Source organism: Schistocerca gregaria, chromosome 2 (assembly GCF_023897955.1).
Source record: "Schistocerca gregaria isolate iqSchGreg1 chromosome 2, iqSchGreg1.2, whole genome shotgun sequence".
NCBI lineage: Eukaryota > Metazoa > Arthropoda > Insecta > Orthoptera > Acrididae > Schistocerca > Schistocerca gregaria.
Window position 1 is genome coordinate 407148724 of NC_064921.1, and position 21284 is coordinate 407170007.

The 21284-nt window shown below is 42.4% G+C and overlaps 1 protein-coding gene across 1 annotated transcript in view; it reads left to right on the forward strand.

Moving 5' to 3' along the window:
- The first annotated feature begins 15854 nt into the window (after nt 1–15854).
- LOC126322813 (uncharacterized) overlaps nt 15855–21284 on the forward strand; it is a 385307-nt gene continuing 379877 nt past the window's right edge. Inside the window, exon 1 of the mRNA XM_049994585.1 lies at nt 15855–16195. Within this exon, the coding sequence (XP_049850542.1) occupies nt 15893–16195 (303 nt within the window). The 5' untranslated portion in view covers nt 15855–15892. The remainder of the gene's footprint in view (nt 16196–21284) is intronic.

The following is a 21284-nucleotide window of genomic DNA, read 5'->3' on the forward strand; positions in this document are numbered from 1 at the left end:
GACAGGCATCTCATCTGCATGGTTGCAACGGATCGTGCAGCCACGTCTCGATCCCTGAGTTAACACATGGGGACGTTTGCAAGATAACAACCATCTGCACGAACAGTTCGACGACGTTTGCAGCAGCATAGGCTATCAGCTCGGAGACCATGACTGCGGTTACCACTGACGCTGCATCACAGAGAGGAGAGCCGGCGATGGGGTACTCAACGACGAACCTGGGTGCACGAATGGCAAAACGTCATTTTTTCGGATGAATCCAGGTTCTGTTCACAGTATCATGATGGTCGTATCCGTGTTTGGCGACATCACGGTGATCGCACATTGGAAGCGTGTATTCGTCATCGCCATACTGGCGTGATGGTATGCGGTGCCATTGGTTACACGTCTCGGTCACCTCTTGATTGCATTGACGGCACTTTGAACAGTGGACGTTACATTTCAGATGTGTTACGACCCGTGGCTCTACCCTTCATTCTATCCCTGCGAAACCCTACATTTCAGCAGGATAATGCACGACCGCATGTTGCAGGTCCTGTACGGGCCTTTCTGGATACAGAAAATGTTCGACTGCTGCTCTGGCCAGAACATTCTCCTGATCTCTCACCAATTGAAAACGTGTGGTCAATGGTGGCCGAGCAACTTGCTCGTCACAATACGCCGGTCACTACTCTTGATGAACTGTGGTATCGTGTTGATGCCGCATGGGCAGCTGTACCTGTACACGCCATCCTAGCTCTGTGTGACTCAATGCCCAGGCGTATCAAGGTCGTTATTACGGTCAGAGGTGGTTGTTCCGGGTACTGATTGCTCAGAATCTATGCACCCAAATTGAGTGGAAATGTAATCACATGTCAGTTCTAGTATAATTGTCCAATGAATACGCGTTTATCATCAGCATTTCTTCTTGGTGTAGCAATTTTAATGGCCAGTAGTGTAGTTCTCCGTATAAATAGCAATATTGCATATTTCTTTATAGACTGTAAGGCGCGTACGCCTTCTCCTCCTATAATATCCTGTCGTCTTCTGTGTGAGGGATCCAAAGCTGTTCCAAGCGCGGCTGCACGAAGACTGAAGCCTTCTTAGCAGATTCATTACTTATAAAGACAAAACTGTTGCATCCTTGAGCTCCAGGTTCTACTCTATAGCCATCTTCATTTTCTACAATCCAACCAACTCGCGGCAGCACATGTACTGCAGTGCTGTCTTACTGGTGTAAAGGCAGACTGAGATCTTGTTTCCAGATGTGGAAGTCACATGCGTGTTCCCCCATGTTAAATGACAACAATAATTAAAATCAAAACTGCTGTAACGAAAAAGATTTTGGTATTCCGATTTAAACACAAAGTTTGAAATAAAGTGATTATGTATACAATGAAGTTAGAGCAGCACGTTCCATGGCTGCGGCAGGAATAATTGAAGGGCACTGTGAAGCTTAAGAGAGATGAGTTTGCTCCGAGACTACCAAGACCGCAGTTCATTGTCGTCAGAGATAGAAAACCAATTCAGACTGGGCAAGTATAAAGAAATAAATGAACCGCGCCCCTTCCAAAGGAATAATTCCAGTTTTTATTTTGTTCAAGCAATGCAGCGAAACCTGCGATATCTAAACCTCTATATCCAGACAATGATCTGAAGACTGTTATTCCTGAAAGGGAAACAAGTACTTCAGGCACTCAATCGTGAGCGTTCTCTAGGGTTGCCAACTCACTCACGTGTGATTTATGGGTTCAGTAGTCAACCGTTTGTATTATATTCCAACATGGGAAGGGGAGAACGTTGCATTTTATTCGCGAGCAAGCTAAGTGGCAGTTTCCTCGTAAGTAGTGCTCTAATGTGAAGAGTAAGCTATTTCAAAAACAGAAAATGTCTCTTTAATGACTTACCATGTAGCGTTAGAGTACAGCGCTCAAAGATCCATAAACAATAGATACTTCGGGGTCATGCTTCTTCTCTAAGTAGTTTCTTCTAATCACTGAAACTCTACATAGAATGGAATGCTACGCTTACTGAATTCCAGTGCAAAGTGAAATAGCGAGAATGAATAATTGTTAGAATTGGCCACTTCCTTGCATTTTTCAGGGGCTCATGGAGGGTTTATATCAATGTAATTTTAAGCACCTTATTTCGCAAACGTTTCGACATCTTTATTCCCTCTTACTGGCAATGGACAAAAAAATAAACATCTAAAACACGTTGTCTCACTCCAGCACGTGTATGACACAGCCTTGTGTACCAATGACAAAGTCTTATATGTTAATGTGAACAGCGTTTCGTGTTTTCATTTTACGGTTCTGGTGGGAAATGTAGGTCGACACTAGTTAACATTATGCAGCTTTTGTCAAATAAAACTCCAAGTTTTGAAAGAAAGGTAGCTTACTACCTTGTATGTTACTGGGCAGCCACCCAGCATCTGTATTCATCTGTGGCTGCAGTAATGCGTTAATAAGATCAAAGTGAGATACTGAAGAAAAGAGAGAATGAGTTGTTTTGAAACTCTCTCAGGCTTTAGATACCGCGATAATTAATACCACAACAGGCAGTTCAATTGAAGAGAAACGGGCATTTCTATGAAGGACAGTCAAAGATGTACTTACAAGGAACGAAATGGCAGGAAACCTTGGGTAACATAACGGGTACTTCAAATGAACGATGAAGGTAGGATGTACGAAATTGTTCAGAACAAGACCGAGATAAATCGCTATATGTCAGACACAAAAAATAGGGAAGTTTGGAAATTTGTAGCAAGTTCCTATAGGACCATACTGCTGAGGTCATTGGTTCCTAAGCCGGCCGGAGTGGCCCTGCGGTGCTAGGCGCTACAGTCTGGAAGCGCGTGACCGCTACGGTCGCAGGTTCGAATCCTACCTCGGGCATGGATGTGCGTGATGTCTTTGGGTTAGTTAAGTTTAAGTAGTTCTAAGTCTAGGGGACTGATGACCTCAGAAGTTAAGTCCTATAGTGCTCAGAGCCATTTTTGTGATAGCAAGATTCGAACCTCCGACAGTAGCGGTCGCACAGTTCCAGACTGTAGCGCCTAGAACCGCTTGGCCACCCCGGCCGGCAGTACGCTATCATTTGCCAATAAACTCAATTCAAAATCACAACGAAATACGACGAACGTTGTGGATATTTCATTCTCGCTTTTTCACTGTGACGCCCAATCACATATGCTACATCAGATTAATTTGCTCGAGATTGGTGACAGATAGGGACCACCACGAAAGTCTAAAGAAAAATTCAGTATATTCGCTAAGTTTCATGTGCAAGAACATGTTATATAGTGTGCACCGAACGCAAAGTCGTGGTTACCAATATTTTTCATTGCAAACGTTTTTGAATTTCGCACAGTGTCTTACTTAATTGCAAATATCACAATAATTATGACCATTAACTAAATGATGGGTACGTCATCATGAAGCTAACACGCAATTTCTTTTTAAATATAGTTTCTGTGAAACTATCTGAGAAAGATTGCATGTGGAGAGATTCTGTTATCGCAGCGTGTCGCCGACCGGCCGATAGCTGGCTAACAATATCAGCCTCCCATTCCAACAAATGCCCAATGCTTTGGACAAAAATTGGTCACTGGGCATGAGCCACCGTACCCTGTGGCTCACCAGTCATGGCAAGGCGACGGGCCAGTAATGGGGCGTTAGCGCTGTTCCCCTCAAATCGCGACAGCAGCAGAGGCTCACACAGTGGTCCCAGTTGCAGCTATGCGATTAAGTGAAGGTCGGAAGCAGTTGGCGCACAGCGAAGAAAACGGAGCCTTCTGGAAGCTGGTATGCCAAGGAGCTGTTTACGGGACATCGCTACATTCAGCATGGGTATGATCACTCTGTGGGCACAACACATTAGGGCCGCTCTATATTTTTCCCATGCTAGAGGACGGCGATTCCAGTGGAGACGGGGATATAGGTTCCTTCGTTTCAAGAGGAGCAATATTCAACTGCCTTAGTATCACAGGGCGAATATAGTGTGCTGGTTGAAAATAGCGTGCTGTTCAGGATAAAAAAGGTGAATTGAGTTCACTACGTAAAAGTAATACTCCGTCCGAAGAGTCCGAGGTTAAACCGCGACGTGTTATCATGGCTGTGATAGCAGTTGGGTATTCAAATATTTTTTCTGAAGGCGAAATCCATTTTGGTAATGTTAGCTTAAGCGTCACTAATTTGTGGTTTTGTTGTAAAGACGTGACTGATTTATGGTATTGTTGTAAAGGAGGTGATCTCGCTTTTATTACACTGTAAGCTTCAATGATTTGGTTTATGCCATTTATGCAATAAACATCACCTTGTTATTTTACTGTGTGAAACTGGTTTATTTACGAGAGTCAAAAAGAAATGCCTCCTTTTTTTATTCGTCAAGAATTTCAAATGCAACTACACAGGGTAAAAACAACAACACTGTCGATTAATTCGTGACTTTTCAATATAATATCCGTCCATTTCGACATTTTTAGTCCATCTTTTAACAATGGCACGTATTTCTGTGTGCTAAACGCACGTTCCCACTTTCGAAGTCAATGCCGCACGGACGTTTACACGGCCTTTTCATCTCCAAAATGAAACCTTCGGTGAACTTCTTTCAACTGCACTAGCTGGTGGAAGTCTGATGGTCCCAAGTCAGGGCTTCTTGAGGGATGAAGAAACACTTTCTATCCAATATTCACAATCTCTACAGTGCGTGACAACAGCTGTCTGATCTTGCATTGTCCTGCTGAAGAAGAATATCTACCACTGTTTTTGTTGGACGAACTCCCTGAAGACGTGCTGTAACCAATTTGAGGATTCTAACATATTGGACAGAATTTATTGTGCATACCTGCTCCGAAAGGTCAACCATAAACACAAACTCTTGATTCCAGTGTACTGTAGCCATAACGTTCCCTACCGATAACGCAGTTTTAAACTTCTTCCTCTTCGGTCAGTTTCCATGATGCCATTTCGCCGATTGACTCTTTGATTCTTCCAAAAAATAAACTCATGTTTCGTGTCCTACACTACAACACAAGCACGTTAACACTTCAAGCTCAAGTTGTTGATAGACTATATAAGAAGGTAATGACGAGTAGCAGAAATGACAATGGTGATAAACTTGAGCTCAAAATTGGGGATTACGAAGTAGACGAAGCGAAAAAATTCTGTTGCCCTGAAAGCAAATTTACGTATGGCGGATGAAGCAAGCAGGACATAAGAAGCAGACTACAACATTCAAAGAAAGTATTCCTCGCAAAAACGTATTCTAGTGGTGGTGGTGGTGGTAGTGGTTAGTGTTTAACGGCCCGTCGACAACGAGGTCATTAGAGACGGAGCGCAAGCTCGGGTTAAGGGAAGGATTGGGAAGGAAATCGGCCGTGCCCTTTCAAAGGAACCATCCCGGCATTTGCCTAAAACGATTTAGGGAAATCACGGAAAACCTAAATGAGGATGGCCGGAGACGGGATTGAACCGTCGTCCTCCCGAATCGTAATCTAGTGTCACACATGGGATATGATTTGAGAACACATTTTTGAGAATATGCGTTTGGAGCACAGCTTTGTACGGACGTCAGACACTGACTACAGGAAAGACGGAACAGAAAGGATTCGAAGCGTTTGAGATTTTCAGTTATAAAAGCATACTGAAAATTAGAAAATGAAAAAGAGGAGATTCTGTACAGAATGAGATAGGAGAGAAACATGTGAAACACACTGACAAGAATGGACTGGATTATATGATGTGTGTTATGACTATAGACGTCATTAAATAGCTTCTCTGGCACTACAGGGAGCCGTAGACAGATATAACCATAGGAATTATTGAGAACATAAGTTGTAAGTGCTACTCTGAGAGGAAAAGATTGGCACAGGAGAGAAATTCCTGGCGGATCGCGTCAAACAAATCTGAAGGCGGATAACAGAAAAAAACTGAAACGTATTTTGGACAAAGAGCATTTTTGAGATGGATTCGGGGATACTGATTAATAAGAAATACGTTATTAACAAAGGAAATAAATAACCTACATACATCTGCGCTCACTGTACATTTTGGAGAATATAGTCTTTTAGATCACTGAATATATCTTCTTCTTACTGAGTTACGGCCTCTGTAGGACCACGGGTAGCCCCTTCATGGACTGCATTTTCCTCTTCTTCTCCCAGAACCTCTTCATTCTTTCTCTTATTCTCTCCCGCTCTTCTTCCGAGAGCTTCAGAGGATCCTGGCGGATCCACTGGTGACATTCTAATCTTTTCCTGTATTCTTCTCTGTCACTGATCTCCGGCATATTTGTAGGTGTATATTTGTTCCTCCAATTTCCCTTTCCTTCGACCTTGATCCCCAATTCCAACCAGTCCTTCCGAAGTTCATCAACCTCCTTGGTTCCTGTTTCTCCCCTTGTCCTCCGTGTTGTTTCCCACACTCTCTTCGTCATTCTGTCCATACTTATCCTAACTACATGCCCAGCAAACCTTGCCCTCTTCAGTCTGATTTCCGCTGATATTGTTCTCATGTTCTGGTAAAATTCTTTCCTATGTCTTCGCGTCCACCTCTCTCCACCTCTTTTGGTACCTAGTATTTTTCTCTCTTCTTTCTGAATATATCTGTTTACTTATAACGTTTCGGCTGACGCTATTATCAGATAGAAACGTAAGATGCGCATCGACACAGATTATGTGAAATTACTCTCATTTCAAATAAAATTCGTCCATAGATGCACATAATTATAGGAGTGTATCGCTGACGTCAATCTGTACCGGAGTAATAAATATGAATTATACTCACACATTACGTTGTTTCTGGGGAATGAAAAACTCCGTTAAAATAAACATGGATTGCGTAAGCAGAGCTCTTCCTCGGTGTGATCCAGAGCGATGTAGACAAAGGAGCCCATGTGGATGCCATGTTCCTTGACTTACGAAAGGCATTCAATAGAACAGCACACTGTCCTTTACGAAGAAAATACGTGCCGTGCAGCACTACACCAATTTTTTCATGATTAAGGACTTCCTAGCTAATAGAGCCCAACACCATATCCGTATAGGGACGAAATCGACAGATGATAATTTCAGGAGAGCGCCAAGAGTGCGTAGCAGGGTCGTCACTGTTTTAATACGTACGTAAATCAGCTAGTAGTGGACACTGGAAGCTCCATGAAGTTGTTGACAGAGAGTGATGTGGCTCATAAAAAGGATGCAAAGCTAGATGACTATCGCTGGAACACTTGTGGAAAATCGATATCTGGTGCAGGTGATGGCAGTTGATCGTAAATAAATGCAATACATTGCGTGTAGAAGTCGTGCTGTAAAGTAGTGCCTACGAATTTTTCTATGTGATAACTTTTGAAGCTCTTGTTTGATTTTGTTGTACACTGTAAATTAATAGTGTAGAAACAAAAGCAAACTATCGCTTCTCAGTTGTTATAATGTTGTTCTATCAAGAACCGACGGGAAGAATCAGTTAACTCTCAAAACGTTTTAAATAAAACAAACTTTTTAACATTCTACACCTTTATTCTTTATGTCTACATATATGTTTCTTAAAATAGTCATCCTAGCGACCAACACTTGTCTTGCAACGTGTAATGTAATAAAATTAAAAAGAAATATGATTTTGTGACTATTAGCGTAATGTAATAAAATGAAATATTAGCCTTGACTTATACAAAAAAGAAACACACAAAATTCAATGGCTCAGCATAAAAGAGAAATAACTAATGTAGGAATATTATTAACAGTATAATATGTTGTTTAATTTAGCCCGACGTGTATAAGCACTCGGTAATCTAGCTCAGTTCTCAGGGTAGTTACGTAGTAGTCTATAATTAATTCTCCTTTTCTTATTTATCCAACTCTAGGCTCGTGAGAAGTCGTGTGCTTATTGCACCAGAGAATATTTGACAAGTCTGTTCGATGTACACTACTGTAGTACGTAACTTAATGTCGTGGTTTCGTCTCGATTCCCCAATATAAGATAACAAGAGTAGCATCTACAAATGAAATCCTATAATGGAACTGGAATCCTGTGACAAGACCTTTTCTGCCTGGGATGTTATCTCGTTATATATAGAAAATCTGTAAGTCAAATTGTTAAATTATTAGTAGCTGCCTCCGGTCTCGTGGGATCTGAAATAAAGTTAATTGTCCTTTAGAAAAATGTTAAAGATTTTTCTAAGATGGCGCCTAACCATGAAAATTCTTTGTTAAGGCCCATATCTACTTAAGGCAGTCTAGTTATCAGACTAACAATAGGCTGACCACATACACAAAGTTCTTTTGACAAAATAACCATTATATTTTTCGGGTTTTAAGCACAACTTACCTTATCAGCTGGTACAGCAAGATGAGCTTTACACCAGAACGTTCTCTTAGGTCCGAATCCAAGCAAATAAGATAATCGAATGACAAAGGAAAGATAGTTAATGCATAGAAGCGCGAGAGTCCGTGAAATAACATGTCCATTGTAGTTCTACCTCTTCTTCTTTGGCGAACTTGTCGGTTATTTATAAAATTTATCGTATTATTTAGTTTACATTTTCTTTAAACATAAGTGCACCCAGGAGAAACAGTACAAACGAGAGACCAGTTTGATGGTACCGTCACTCTAGGGCAGTCACCGAGCCACGGCCTCACTTCTTGTTGAACCACTTCATTACTCACAAAGTGAAGTCCTCGAAGGTGTTCTTTAAGTTTTGGAAACAGACGAAAATCTTCTGGGGCCAAGTCGGGACTGTGTCGAATATTATCGCCGATAGTCATTCTGAGGCGTCGGGTTGTTGGAGATGCATCTCTCGTTTATGATCTACCACCGCCTTGCTGAAGGAAAGGATGCTCCATGCGTGGACGAACTCTTCGAAAACATGCTTTCAGTTTTCTGAGGGTCTCGCAGTGCGTTGCAGCGTTTATTGTGGTCTCTTTAGTTATCCATTCCAAACGCACCACACCTTGAACATCCCAGAACACTATGAGCGTGGCTTTCCCCTCTGATGTCTTGCTCTTGAACTGTTTTGGCGTCGGTGATCCTTTGTGGAACAATTCAACTGATTCTCTTTTGTTTTTGGGGTCAAAATGGGGCATTCTTCTGCATCCACCTTGTTAACGATTCTATCACCGTCGTATTTAAAACGCAAAAGAAATTGTTGACGGATGTCCAGCCTCCTCTGTTTCATATTAGACTTGAGCGTTCGAGGCACCTACCATGCACACAGTTCACTGTACTGAATGTCCGCAGTGGTGGCCCTTACACGCTCTTGTGATATGCCACACGTACCTGAGAGCAGTGTCTGTGTTATTCGCCAGTTTTCTCGTCGGCTGCCGTATGGAGTCGCCCACTCCGACCTCTGTCACATACGTTGAGGTCAGCACCTCCGTTTCCTTCATCATGACGGCGAACAACCCACCGTCACTCATTACTGATATGGAAACAATCATCACCGTACATGGATCTCATTATTCTATGGATTTCAATTGTGAAACGTCCCCTTAGAAAAATTATACAAGACTGTGCTTAAACTGACACACAATAGTTTTTAGCGCAACGCAATCTGACTTCCAAATATCCCTACGAAAGAATGGCCCTGAATAACATTAACCTATGCGTTTCGCAAATCACTTACCTCACAAAAATCTTCGTTACTCGAACTACTGCAATACAGCGAGAGCCACTACTGCCAGCTAACTAAAAGATTCAAACTACGGAAGTCTCTAACTACTGATAGGCACAGTTAGCAAATGAAAGATTTTAATAGAGAACAAACAATGTATTTACCTTAATAGTCATAATATATATATATATATATATATATATATATATATATATATATATATATCAGTTCGTGACACCAATTCTCACAAATTTCAAAACTCCACCATCTCTCTCCCCACGTCCACCACTGCTGGCGGCTCACCTCCAACTGCGCAACGCTACGCGCTGTTAGCATCCAGCTGCCGCTGCCCGACACTACAATGGCAGACAACAATGCAAACTAGCCACAGACTGCGCACAGCACAGCCAGTGTCCTTCATACAGAGCGCTACGTGGCGGCGGTGTTACCAATAAAAAAACCTAAACAGCCTACTTACAATTGGAGACATGATTTCTGACGTTAGAACACTTAGTTTCTCACCCGCCAAAATAGTTACTTTACACAGCACCGTGGTACACACTGTAATTCGGAGTCCTCAAGAGATAGAGCGTTGCCACGTACGTCAGTGAAGCGCAGACTTGGATCGAGTAATGTGCATGGCGTAAAATAACTCAAACGATATTACGAACAGTGTAAGAAATTCCGCTCTTCACTTCAGAGCAAGCCCTGGTAGTCAGGCGAAGAAGAGACGTATTACTCTTCGATTGTTGATGAAGCGCTCGAAAGTAAATTACGATAGAAAACTCTTTGTAAAAAAATCCAAGTTGGCTTTCATTGGAACGAAATTGATGAACTGTAGTTCACCTACGAGAGAGGTGGTACTCAAACACACAAAAACGATTCTTGAGTATTCCTCATAAGTTTAGATGCTTACCCGGTGGGATTAATTGGAAGAAGAAAGATCCAACAAAACGCGAATAATTCCTCTGAGCATCGTTTAGTGTCATTTAATAAGCGCCACAGCTTGAAAGAGGTGCTCAACAAACTGCAGTGGAAGCTGCTACAAAAGAGCATTGCGCATCACGGAGAGGTTTACGGTTGAAATTTCGAGAGCATACGTTCCAAGAATAGTCGGGAAAAATGTTACTTCCCCTTTCATGAAATAGGCATGACGAAAATATCTGAGAAATTGAGGTTAAACCTTAGCCGCTATTCCCACCTACCATTAGTGAATGGGACAGGGGCAGAAAGATACTGCCACGCACCGTAACATCGCTTGCAGTGTCCGGCTATAGATGTAGATAAAGTGATGTACGCACTTTTATTCACAAAAACTTTCTTTTCAGCATAAGTAGGCTTTAATCCAATTCATGATTCACTGTCAATGAACCTCTTAGTTTTAACTGAGGCGTTTTATCACGGTTCGCGCGGCTCCCTCCGTCGGAGGTTCGAGTCCTTTCCACGGCCATGGGTGTGTGTGTTGCCCTTAGCGTTAAGTTAGTTTAAGTTAGATTAAGTAGTGGTTCAGCTCAGGGATCGATGACCTCAGCAGTTTCGTCCAATAAGATCTTACTACACATTTCAATTTCATAGAAACTGAAGAGAAATCATGCATTGAACTAATAGGTACATCTGGTGTTCCTCAAAAATATATGAGTCCTCCGCTGTCCTTAATCCATATAAACCAAGGATGGGCAACAATTCGACTCACATGCCATAGCACCCATCCTGGCTGCACTCATTCACCACAGCCACGCCACGATATTAGAAAGCCAATCCGCTGTATTTAGACGGCAATGCAGTAGCACTGCACTCGACTTGGTTCCATATTTCATATTTCTCAACGACAGAGAAAACAAATGAAATAAATTTTTATATTATTTAATTATTTTTGTCTCTCGGAAGACATACTATAATTTTTGGCTGCACGAATTGTTGGCATATGTGCTGACAGAGCCACAGATTTTCGCACTCAGGTTACCACGTAATTGTGACCCGTTTTGTTTCATAATTGGAAAAAGGTCTTTCACACACATACGAGTATGTTGATCGAAATATTTTATTACATTTTGAAACTCTTTGTGGATACTTCGTAACTCTTTTGAGGAAATCAATGTAAGCGTCGTTGACAGTTTTAACGTAAAAGGATATGTCTCTAAGACGGAAATTACACTGGGGATCGATCAGTTACATCTGCACACGCACAGGGGAGCTTGCACCCGAAACGCACAAACAGCGTTGAAATAGAAGTATGATGTACAGTGTCCTCAAAGCGTTCAAAAAACTATCCCTGTAATACTTTCATGGCAACAATGAACCCCTACAAAACTCGCGTTTTGTTTAACGTCTGTGGGCGTGGGAATCGGACTGCATTTTTTGTCAGAATTTGTGCGCTACACAATGCAATTTATTTTAAAAATGCGTCACGATCAAGTTAGAAATAAGGTTTTTCTGAGCTTGCATTGTTTTACCGTGAACCTTGTGTGGTCCAGTTAAAATTAGATGACACCTGCAATCTATTCCAGATGTTCTAATTGTCGTTACTGCACTCCTCCCTTCTCCTTCATAAATTCAACAACAGCGGGTATTAAATCGGAAAACCGTTCGAGGTATTCCCATTCTTTGCACTAATATATAAAGTCTCCAAACCCTCCGTTCAGTTTCATCGAAACCTGACAGTTTAATAATGCATGCGACTGCAGACAGTTTGTTATTCATACCACCCATTTTTTAACGTGATCCATGCCTGGGAATTCAGCACAAAGTTCGTCTTGAACCCCGTATGTCGATCGTTGTAATTCATTATTTTTCATTGTTAACTAATTCTTTGAATTCTTTCTGCATTTTGTTGTTGCATAGCAAATTGCAATACCCATCGGATGTGGGACATATAACGATATATTTACGTCATGTGTATACATAAACATAAAGTTATAAATGTCCCCGTTCGCTAATTATAACAATATGTTTACTTTTGTGCTGTAACATTTAGCTATAATCAGCGGTGGAAATATATTTGCGAACGCCGACCGTGTGCGGCTGTCTCTTGGTGGATCGTCTGATCACTCGGAAGTTGCACTGCAGAGAAGAATAAATGCCTATTCAAAATATAATTATTTTTGGATAGCTCAACATTTCCGAAGGGACTGTAGTTTATCATACATTTACTAATTGAATATGGCGCGGAGAAAATATTTCGCCGCATGCAACTTCCGTTCGAACTCGACGAAAGAATTCGTGACTGTGAACTCTCTATTTGGCAGAAACATAAAGAATATTAAATAACGTCATCCCGTATGTAGCATATACGTTATAGCTACCTTTTATTCTTTAATCCCTTAATTAAAACACATCAGCATAGGTTCTCAAATATTCGTTCTCTACATGTCCCCCAGCAGGTTGCATTATCCTGTAGTATGAGATGTTGTGTGTGTGTGTGTGTGTGTGTGTGTGTGTGTGTGTGTGTCTGTGTGTGCGCGTTTGACATTCACACCTACCATATGCGAGATTCAAGCATATTTGTTTCTACATGTTCCAACTAGGTGTCAGTATCTAATGGGATTGCATAGTTTCTGCGTGTTTGTATGTGAAAGCTTTTGTATCTCGCCTGGAACGCGGCTCGTGGGTCTGCTCCTGTAATCTGACGAAGAGGCAAAATGAAAGGAAGCGAGTAGGAGCAGGTGAGGTAAAGCTTTCGGTACTGCAAGTAAAGTAAAAGTGGTTTTACTAAACATATGCAAACACATTACATGGCTTTAGGTGATGAGCACATAGGTGTGCAGCCGAAATCCAGATAAGAAAGTCTCAATTGCAAGGTAGCTAAAGCGGTGGTCCTCGGCCGTCTGCTCTTCAGGAACTGATCGAAAGTGGAGCGGCGCTCGTAGAGCTGCACAGCGCCGGCTAGAGGGCGCTGTCGTCGGCGAAGATCTTCCACTCTAGTAGTGCCATCCTACGCTGTGGCATCCCTACTATCGATACCACAAAAGCCCTTTACCACTTCTTAAATGGATTGTATGAAATGTATCACTAAAAGTTTTATCTTACTGCGAAAGAGTGCTAGACGTTCTGTAACCCTAGTATTTCTTCTTACATATCAGATCTTGTAATGAACGTAAGCAATGGCTACGAATTTCGATTGGTTTGGAGACTTAACGAGCACGGTCGTCTGTACTGATTAGCAACAATTTATAGTACAGTTGCCAGCCGCTGTGGCCTGTATTAATTCAAAATCAATATTTTGACACAAACAGTCTCCGATTAATGTTATTCCGATTTCAAACAACTTTTATATTTCGAAGACAACTGAATAACAGGAAGATACGGATCACAACGTTCCGAATTTATTCAAACGTGACTTTTCTGAGCTCAGTTGTACAGACTGAGTTCTGCCATAGGATTTTGGGACATTTGTTTCTAGATGTTTCCTGGCGAGACTGCAAGCATGGTAACTTCTTCGGGAGAATTAACGCTTTGTTATTTTGTGAAAATGTACATATTTAGCTAGAACACCCATGAGTCGGCTAAGATCTGTACTAGCATGGTACGGGCTCCGAAGGGCAATGTGTGTGATTAAACACAAGATCAAATTTCAGAGAATCGTACATTACTTCGCGGAGTTGCAGCTAACCAATGAATTCTGCGCAGTCCTGCGCAGCGACTTCCAGCAATTCTCTGGAATTTTCTGAGCTATTCAGTATACCCTGAACTCACGACATTAGCCGGCCGGGGTGACCGAGCGGTTCTAGGCGCTACAGTCTGGAATCGCGCGACTGCTACGGTCGCATGTTAGAGTCCTGCCTCGGGCATTGATGTGTGTGATGTCCTTAGGTTAGTTAGGTTTAAGTGGTTCTAAGGTCGAGGGGACTGATGACCTCAGAAACTGAGTCCCATAGTGCTCACAGCCATTTTGAACTCACGACATTACCGAACAATTAAATGAACAACAGTTAAATAGGATGAGATCTACAAAATGTGAAAGTGAACAGCTAATAACAATAATAATATTATTTGAACAAAACATTTTAATAACAGCTTTTAAATGAAGTTTTAAATAAAATTCAATAACATGCCATAATACTAGTTGATCTTGCCTGAAGAAAGCTGTTTACCACAGTCTCAATATATCTTCTTCAAAACAAGGTAAATTCCGCTTTGATTATTGATCTTGAACGAGAGTGTGTATATAATATACTGTAATTTGCTAATATATCTAATAATCCATTGTTTATTTCACCACAGTAATATAGCGATATATTTTTTCCATGTAGCAATGAGTCTTCATTCTGTATTGATTTCATACCTTCTATGTGTTAAATACTAAGTTGTTAAGTACTGAGTTCTCTGAATGCTGTTTATATTTCAGTTATTTTGTAACATAAATACTATTCATTTTGGGTAAGTCCTAAAATATTTGTGGCTCTCACCGATATTTTACATTTATTATTTTAGTCTTGCTTTTATTTTCCGAACGATGTATTAGCCAAGCGGAATAGCCGCGCGGTTTGAGGCGCCATGTCGCGGACTGCTAGGCCACTTCCGTCGGAGATTCGAGTCCTCCATATGGCACGGGTGTGTGTGTGTCTTTCTTAGCATAGATTTGTTTAAGTAGCGTGTAAGTCTAGGCACCGATGACCTCAGCAGTTTGGCCCCTTAGGAATTCATACACATTTGAACACTTCAACGATGTATTGTTCTAAGTTTGTAGCCTTCCATGGACGGTGTCATTCGACAAAATAATTTTGGGTATTGGGGCGCATCATTGTAACTACTAAAACAACTGAATTGTCGACGTTTCGACGAATTGTTTGCAGTCCTCTTCAGGGCATCTCACTCGCCCCCTGAAGAGGATGCCAGCAAGTGGGTCGAAACGTCGGCAGTTTAGTTGTTTTACTAATTTACAATGACGTGGCTCAATACTCAAAATTATTTTATCCAAAATGCACTGATCACCAATATAAACTTTTCATTTATATAAGTTCACGACTGAGGAGGTAAGATTGAATTGCCAAATAATGGAGTGGTTGTAGTTGTAGGTGCACCTAGCCGCCGAATATGCTGCGCAAGAAAAGTGGCGGACACTTGGGCCTGTCCGCAGTCTGCGGCCGACGCGGTCGCGGCAGTGTTTGCTCTCGGGCGAGGGAGCGTGCCGGACGCGGCGCGCAGGCGGCGGCGGTGGCGGCGCGGCCTTTGCGCATGCGCCAGCATCCCTCTCGATCCGGCGGCTACATGAGGGGCTGGCCGGACGGCGCGCCGCACACTGCGCCCAGGGCGTCGCGGCGCAGCGCAGCGCAGCGCGGTGACGTCACGAGCCGGCGAGAGCAACGGCATGAGGCGGACGGAGCCGGAAGGGCGGCAGCCGGCGCCCTCCAGAGCGTGGTTCCCGGGGGGCGGCTGCTGCTCGTGCCTCTGCATCCCGCTGCGGGGGCGGCGCGGCGGTGGCGTGGGCGGCGTGAGCCAGCAGGAGCGCCAGCTGGACTGCTTCGAGCCTCCGCCGGCGGTGCTCTTCCAGGCGTCGCCCGGCCGCGCCGCCTCCGCGTCCTCCAGCACGCCGCCGGGCCACTCGCTCTACCAAGACAGCCGTCCCAAGTGCTGCAAGAAGCTGCTGCACCACAACGGACACCCCAACAAGGTAGGCAGCCGGCCAGCGCCGTCGCTCCCCACCCCCTGCTTCCACCTGCCGGGCCACGTGGCCCGACCGCGCCGTAGTGCCTTTGTTTACGTCAAGAGCCTATTCCGTTTCATGTTCTATGTCGCCTGTAAAATAAACAACGGGTGCAGAAGAACAGTAGCAAAACGGCTTAGGTGCTTCTGCTGGCTTCGTAATGCTCATTACAACGAACAAATACGGTATTCACAGATACCGAATGTGCCAAATACTACACGAATAACTTTCCAGCGTGTTCCTCTTCTTCTTCCGTCTGTGCAAACAACTAATTCACACTGTCGATGTTGTCATGTAATTTACAACAAATGGAGAAAATAACATTTTCATGACAGCTTCATCTTCGAAATATTATGTTTTCATTTTCTTCCGACTTTCTCAGAGAAATGCTACATTTCCACTGATCAAACAATACACTGCCGATATTTACTTCTCTGGTGATTTTATTTGTATGGGCATTACGTTGTGACATATGGCTTGTTTCTGTGCCTAGCGTTTCGTCTCCTATTACTGGGGACATCAAAGGCTTCAAAGAAACCTTTGTCGTAGAAAGACGTGCTGAACCACGATTTAATGCCCACATGACGAAATTTACCATAGTTGCATAAATCGTTTTCGTCATTTTCATTCTTTTGCAAGAAGCCCATTTTCGAAATACGTAGTTCTTATTCTCTCTTCACATCTAGAAAATCTAGTTACTTCATACTTAGAGTATTTTTTTTCATGTATCGGTCCGCAGATGACTGGATTAATGTTATAATAACCAACACGATTGCTTAATATTCACTTCTACTTGTTTCTTCTACCCCAAATGATCCGAAAAACTCGTGTTTGGTACAACTGTTCCTTCGTACCGCATACGGAATATTATAGAATAATTTTTGTTAGAGTTCTATATGCAAAACAATTCTTTGTTATTGTACCCTGAATGCTATAAAACGACTATTCTTCTTGTAGGTTTATTATCGATATATCTAAAATGAACTTTAAAGAGGTAACAGTTTTATAAATCTGAATTTGAACAGATTTTCATGCCTGCATTTCTAAAAGGCCAATAATGGTTCCGGGAATTGGGCTGTATCAACGTCTGCACTTACGTAAGTAGCCAGAGTTACTACGAAGAACAGACAAGAAAGAGCTCAAATAGCAAACACTTCGCAAAAAAAAGGAGATACTGGCGAGAAATACGTTATTGCATCAACAAATAGGAAGCTTTCTTTATTACACAAAATTTTTTAGATTAAATGAACCTGTAATGCTTAGACTGTCGTTTTCCTGTCACAATTAAAGTACGATTACTAATTTATAACTAACTTCCGTTACTATTCGCAACCATCTTGACATCGTTGAAAACGTGAAAAAGTTGTGAATATGCATTGCAAAGCGTCATTAGCCACAGTCACGCTATATCATGCATTCGTAAATACCAAAACAACAACAATACGTAGCTTATAAGCTTCACCGTAAGCAAGCCAGTTTGTAGATCGTAATTTTGCAGAATGACTGTGATACAGGAAAATGTACAGGTGCATGAGCAAAAGTAGCAGAAAAATCTTATTATTTGCAACATTATAGCAGATATTATCGTAAGAACAGTAAATGCAAAGGGTCAAAAAATTCCGTTGCATGGTTTATACAACAATGATCCTCCGTGGCGTATAAAGTAGTCGTCTTTGTAAAATTAGCACAAGTTGAAGGAAATAGGAAAATGTTGCAAATCGACCAGCCTTACAGGACACGTCAAAACTAACCTCACTCAGCTGAGTCAGTAGAATGAATGAATAATTACAGAATAAATATGATACAAATAATAAAACTGTACTGTTTTATTAGTTTACGTTTGTAGGCGAGTAAACAAAAGATGGAAGTATCCGGCTTGCTGGTTATTTATACACGTTAGTTATTGAATCGTTTAGTGGCCCGTCAATGATAAATTGGATGTGTTGAATATGTAGCGCTGGGGAGCAAAGTGTTTATGTGATCCACGAATTCATTTGTCACTAAACCGAACGTACATAAACAGTAACTGATTAATAAGACATTTAATTGAAAGTAAACAAGGTATAATGGGATGACAGTGCTGGGTGTTTACGTATTACTGTAATTAAATGGCCCGTGTTACACAGTGAGCAGTTGTAAGAAGTCTGTGAAACCGGTAACAACTCTGTTTGTTTTTATTTCTAGTTCATGTACCGAGCGAGGTGGCGCAGTGGTTAACACACTGGACTCGCATTCGGGAGGACGACGGTTCAGTCCCGTCTCCAGCCATCCTGATTTAGGTTTTCCGTGATTTCCCTAAATCGTTTCAGGCAAATGCCGGGATGGTTCCTTTGAAAGGGCACTGCCGATTTCCTTCCCAATCCTTCTCTAACCCGAGCTTGCGCTCCGTCTCTAATGACCTCGTTGTCGACGGGACGTTAAACACTAACCACCACCATCTAGTTCATGTAAGAGAATTCTCCTATCTGCAATACGGCGTCTGAGCAGGAGTTACCGACCTTAAAGTCTCAGCACATGTCTCTTACGTTGAACTGAGGTAACTAGCACACTGCTTTCATTTAAGAGATGGTCTTGGAACCGACTTGTAGCGAAGAACACTTAGCACGGGTATTAAAGCGAGCCGCAGACGGCGCTGCCGACCTGCGGGCTGGTGCAGAGTGGTGTCTGGCGTGGTGCTCGCCCGGCGGTCACGACCCCTCTGGCAGAGAGAGGGCTGCGGGGGCGGCGGCGGCCCTTCATGCATATGCAGGGGGTGCGACGTAGCGGGGCGCGGGCGGCCTTCCGAGAGGTCAGTGCGGCCGGCGTCGCCTCCGGTGCGGGCGGTGCCACAGCGCCGTCACCTCGACTACACACGCTCACCTGTCCATCACATGACGTCACTCTTGACGAGTACACATAATCGTGTCAAGTTTGCTATTACCCGCACGTCCCTGTAGACTATAGTCTTACAAAGGGTTTCTAGCATTATTGCTTGTAAGAAGTGCTGGGGTGAGGGCTAAAAACAGTCCATCTATGATGTAAAATATAATTTTATATGTTTTTGAAAAAAATGGATACTACTTCATTAGCAACAAATTGAGTACGATGACACCTTATGTGCAAATTCCAACAAAAACTCCAGTTGCTTTTGTATTCGACTCATTTGTACATATAAGTCTGAAGAAGAACAAATGTGACAGCTGACAGCAAAAACTCTCATCGAAATTCTCCCTTATTGCTAGAATCTACATAAAACTACATTTGAAATCGTTCAAAAATTGTGCCAAATTTCTTTGGTGATGCGGAAGTTACGAATGAACTCTAAAACTAGAGATGTATCCAGTTTCGGAGAACACTGAGATGCGTAATCAGTCACACGATCTTTTGTGTTTTCCATCTCTTAAGGGTCCATTTTTCTCAGAAAGCCTGTGATAAGGTGATTTGTACGATTTTATTGAAAAACTAGCGAATCAATCAACGCAAATGGTTCAAATGGCTCTGAACACTATGGGACTCAACATCTGAGGTCATCAGTCTCCTAGAACTTAGAATTACTTAAACCTAACTAACCTAAGGACATTACACACATCCATGCCCGAGGCAGCATTCGAACTGCGACCGTAGCGGTCACGTGGTTCCAGACTGGAGTGCCTAGAACCGCTCAACCACAGCGGCCGGCAATCAACGTAAATCTTTTTGTGCATTATTTATTGGTCCTTCGAGAAAATTTTCTGATTTTTTTAAGAAATTCACTCAAAAGTAAGCCTCCATCTGAGCAGTGAAAGTTTTTCTGTCCAAAATGAGCCGGCCGCTATGACCGAGCGGTTCTAGGCTCTTCAGTCTGCAACCGCGAGACCGCTACGGTTGCAGGTTAGAATACTGCCTCGGGCTTGGATGTGTGTGATGTACTTAGGTTAGTTAGGTTTATGTAGTTCTAAGTTCAAGGGGACTGATGACCTCAGATGTTAAATCCCATAGTGCTCAGAGCCATTTGAACCATTTGTCGAAACTGAGGTGTGTTGATGACGGAAGACCAGCAGACTGCAAATCTTATCTGAAATCGAAAAACAAATGATTTTCTTAATCTATAGGATATTGCATACGGGTCATAGCACTGTTTTTCGAAATGCGACAGAATAATCAAATGACGAACACTTGATGAAGACGTCGTTTTGCCGTGTATACTTCGTCACGGTTTTTGCAATAACTAATGAATAAATTAAAATAAAATACAGGCTATAATTCCTTGCGGACATGCCTGAGCAGTAATTAGGACAAATTGCACAAAGATATCTTTATTAGTGTACACGCAATCCATTACGTCAGCTTGAGATAAAGTTTTTAAAGCCGACGGCACGGATTGTGGGCACACTAATAAGGATATCTTTGTGCAGTTTTTGCAGACTGCAGGGCGTCCGTCACGAACACACTTCATTTTAGACAGTGCAGCTTTAACGCGCCACATGGGAGCTTAATTTTGACTGAATTTCTTGAATAAGCAGAACATGTGTCCAAGAATCAATAAATGATGTGCATAAAGGTATAAGTTGATTCCTTCAGTGCTTTCTTCCAAAAAGTCATGACAATATCTTATTTTGTAACCTTACGGAAGAGAATGGATCCATATCACTAAAATTAATTTCACGCATTATGGAGCCTGCGATTTCTGAAGTTACGAATAACGAGAGGGAGGTATCGTACTCGATGAGACCATGATGTAACTACAGAGGTCGTACAAAAGTATGGAAACACTAAAAAGAGAACACATTACTACTCCTAATACGGTGTAGGGAACACGGTGACGTTAAAGACAGCTATCTCCTGCTAAGTTTAATCTTATGCCATTCCACCTGCAAAATAGTCCAAAAATCAGGTAGTGATGTTGGAAATAGATAGCAACCACTCATCCGTCTCTCATCCGCCCCCAGGAGCTGAGTGGTGAGTGCGACACAATGACAGTCCTAGGGGCCCGGGTTCGGTTGCCGGCTGCGTCTGAGATTTTCTCCGCTCAGGGTCTGGATGTTGTGTGGTCCTAATCCTCATAATTTCATCCCCATCGACGGCCACGACACCGGTG